Source organism: Fusarium oxysporum, genomic scaffold, assembly GCF_000149955.1.
Source record: "Fusarium oxysporum f. sp. lycopersici 4287 supercont2.108 genomic scaffold, whole genome shotgun sequence".
Taxonomy (NCBI): domain Eukaryota; kingdom Fungi; phylum Ascomycota; class Sordariomycetes; order Hypocreales; family Nectriaceae; genus Fusarium; species Fusarium oxysporum.
Window position 1 is genome coordinate 1 of NW_017264908.1, and position 3,243 is coordinate 3,243.

Consider the following 3,243-nt stretch of genomic DNA (forward strand, 5'->3'; position numbering starts at 1 on the left):
CCCTCGCACAAGGAGAAATCCCCGCCTATTCATACCGCGTCACGTCGCATCCATAGCGGGAATAAGTTGGTGAAGAACAACAGTAAGGTGACGGCCTTGAGTCCTAGGAAGGAAAGGAGCTCAGTAAGTCTCAATATCTTTGTTCTACCTGAAAGTTCTCGCACATTTAACTGACTCGAGACCGCCTTTCGTGACGTAGTACACCACAGTTGCATGGTATGTTAAACCCTGCCCGCAAACATATTGATTTTGATCGTTCTGCATCCGTCTTTTTACCCTTGGTCCACCATGGTCCTAAAGTCGTGTCTAACATTGTCGTCTTCATTTAAGCAAACAATGTAGACATCGTAAGGTCAAATGCAGCGGCGAAAACCCTTGTCAACGATGCCATGACCTGAACCTGTCGTGTCTCTACAGTACCAATCGTCGATCAAGGTTGCCCGAGGAATCCGATGAGTTGAAACATGTCGCTGCTCAAGTTACCCTGCTACAAGACGAAGTCACCCGATTACATGAAGCTGTAGGCAATGCACAAGTCATTTCGGTTGCTTGTCCTATCCTAGGCGATGTGTTGCCTTCTACAGAAATGTCTTCTGAAAATGATCCTTTGATTCAAGTCACCCAGTCTCCGCTCCAGGGGTTTTCTGCTCGCTGCGTTGGACATTCAGTTCCCGAAAATCCCACCAGTCCAGCAAACGGATTTGCTAACTTCAGTAATGTTCTCGCGGACATGGAATTTGAGGGTTTGCAGCAAGCAGACGACTACTTTGTACAAAGGCCTGAAAATGATATGAAAGAACGCCAGGTTGATCCGCTGTTCATATTCAACAAAGATGAGATGATCAGGCTATGTCGATTGTATGAGGAGGCTTTCGATTGCATGTTACCTGTCATTAGCGTGCAGTCTCTCATCACCCATACGGAGAACCTAACATCAGTTGAGTCGGTGAAGGATCAAATGAGCCCAGAGCCTACTAGCGGCATCGAGATGCTCCAGCTTAAGGTTGTTATATGCTGTGCCCTGGTGATCCAGGGGGGTGACCAGGGCGAAAAGGCAGCCAGGATTTATGAAAACATGGGAAATATTACCGATCAGATGATCAAGTATGACACGAATTCCACCCCGAATCTCGCTTTCTTGGCATTGCTGGCAAACTATCAACTCTTATCCCAGAACGATGTTCTGGCCTGGAGAACAACATGGCAACTGGCACGGTCATGCTTAAGAAAAGGTCTACACCGGAGAAGGGGTTTGATGGTAATTGAGGAAAGTGATGAAAGAAAATACGCTCTCAATGTTTTTTGGACTGCTTACGTCTTTGGTCAACAATTGGGATTTGATACGGGCTTGCCTTGCGTTATTAGGCAGGGGGATATCGATAAAGAGCTTCCTTTGCCGGTAGGTGAATATGATGCAGATGAAATGTTTGGATAAGTTGTTGACCGTCTAATCAGGAAACATATCCCTACCTTGTGGCAATGATCACTTGGACCAGAATCGGGATCAGGGTTTGGCGCCGGTGGGATTGTCTTGGTACCCCTCCAATTCCGGAACATCCGTCGGAGACAGTTGATGTCCTCGGCAAAGAGATATTACAATGGTATGAAACACTACCTGAGCAGATCAAAGTAAGCAATTTGCCAGGAGGAAGGCTGAGTTTGACTGCTCGGTCACAAGACCTCGATCGCCCCAAGACGTTGATCTGTTTCAAGCTACTGCAGGTGAGTAGTTGATTAGTAGCTTATGTGAAACTCTCTGACAGGTTTAGATGCGCATTTGGTTATATATGCCAGTTCTGTGTAGTAGATCAACTACCACAGCGAATCTGAAGCAATCACAGCACGCCGTGTCACTTGCAACAAGTACCGTTCGATACTTAAGCTCTCTGAAAGATACAAACCTGGATCATATGACTCAGTCATTCTATCCTCGCTTCCTTTTATCTACCATCATGATCTTTTTCCTGGCTTCCATCCACGCTCCAGTCTATTTCGCTGGTACCTGTCGAGCGGATTTTTATGCCGCTATTGAACTGACAAAATCCTTCAGAGTCAAGGATTGGCTTTCACAGCGTCTTTGGAGAGCGGTTCAATCTCTCAAGAACGTGGCACCACGATTTGGTCTTGATTTAGATGAGTACCAGTCAATGGTGACAGCGTGGATGATGAGTTCTCGGAATGGGTATCTCGAGTCGAATTTGATTGGTGAAATCGAGGTGCAGACACCCACTAGTTTGTCACATCAGCCATCCGACGAGCTTCTATCGGGTGCAACTTCGAATGGTATCCAAATTTGGACGGAACTGTCATACATATTTGAGGCCTTTACAAGCCCGAGCGGGTTTGGATACGAGCAAGGTAACGACGCCCAAAGCCCATCTCGGATCGTACACTCATTAACCTCCGAACCGACAACCGAACAAGACAGGACAGTCTTCTTGATATTCAAAGATTTGATACAAGTAGGCTGCTCCGGCCTTTGGGAAGGGTTTTGAGAACTCACGGTAGGAGGTAATGAAAACAATAGAACTCTAATAAAGCACTCGACTTTATTCTAATACAGACTTGTCTACCTTGACGTCTCGTGATACCTCGATCTTGTGAGGTCCATGGGGCTAGTAGGGTTCGCGTTGAGGGGGTCGTGAATTTTGATTAGGTATTACTTCGTATCTTCCGAATGATGCCATTCAGGCCCTTCGCGAGGGATTGCAGTAGTGTGTATCCGGGTTTGCCAACCGAGAGTGAATCAGATGTCGACTGTGCTGGTACTTCGATACTCCTTGGGGCGGTTTCAATGTGAATCACCTTCCTGCTGCTGAACGCCTTTTCTTGACTACCGCTAATGCTGGACAGTACGTCGATGCTGTCTTTGTTATTTGCACTTGAGACAAATATCTATCATGCAGTACTTCTATATTCCCCTCACTCATCGGGCGATACAAGGCAGACTACTTCAAGGAGGAGTCCTACGAATTTATTCTGAAGGAATTGAGAATAGAGAAATCCGGTGGCATAAAACAATGTGTGAAGGGGGTGACAGGAGTCAGGGCGAGCCTTCTCTTCGGGTTTGGTCCAGAGCCGAGCAAGCTCTTCGACGCTGAATTGACGGAGCTCTTGAAGGCTTGAAATTTGCTGTGCATCACCATAACTCAGCAAACGTAATGCAGTATAGTCTATCCCGATAACTTCGCGGCTGTGGCCCATTTGCGAGGGACACTCTCCTGCTACCATCTCTCCATGCGA

At 46.8% G+C, this 3,243-nt stretch overlaps 1 protein-coding gene across 1 annotated transcript; it reads left to right on the forward strand.

Annotated features, from left to right (window-relative positions):
* Positions 1–586: 586 nt before the first annotated feature.
* On the forward strand, positions 587–2,495 carry FOXG_22977 (uncharacterized protein; the record flags this gene model as incomplete). The annotated part of the gene is made up of 3 exons (XM_018403374.1): positions 587–1,399; positions 1,456–1,722; positions 1,770–2,495. 3 exons carry the CDS (start codon positions 587–589, stop codon positions 2,493–2,495), a joined length of 1,806 nt encoding a protein of 601 aa, XP_018258871.1.
* Positions 2,496–3,243: the final 748 nt, after the last annotated feature.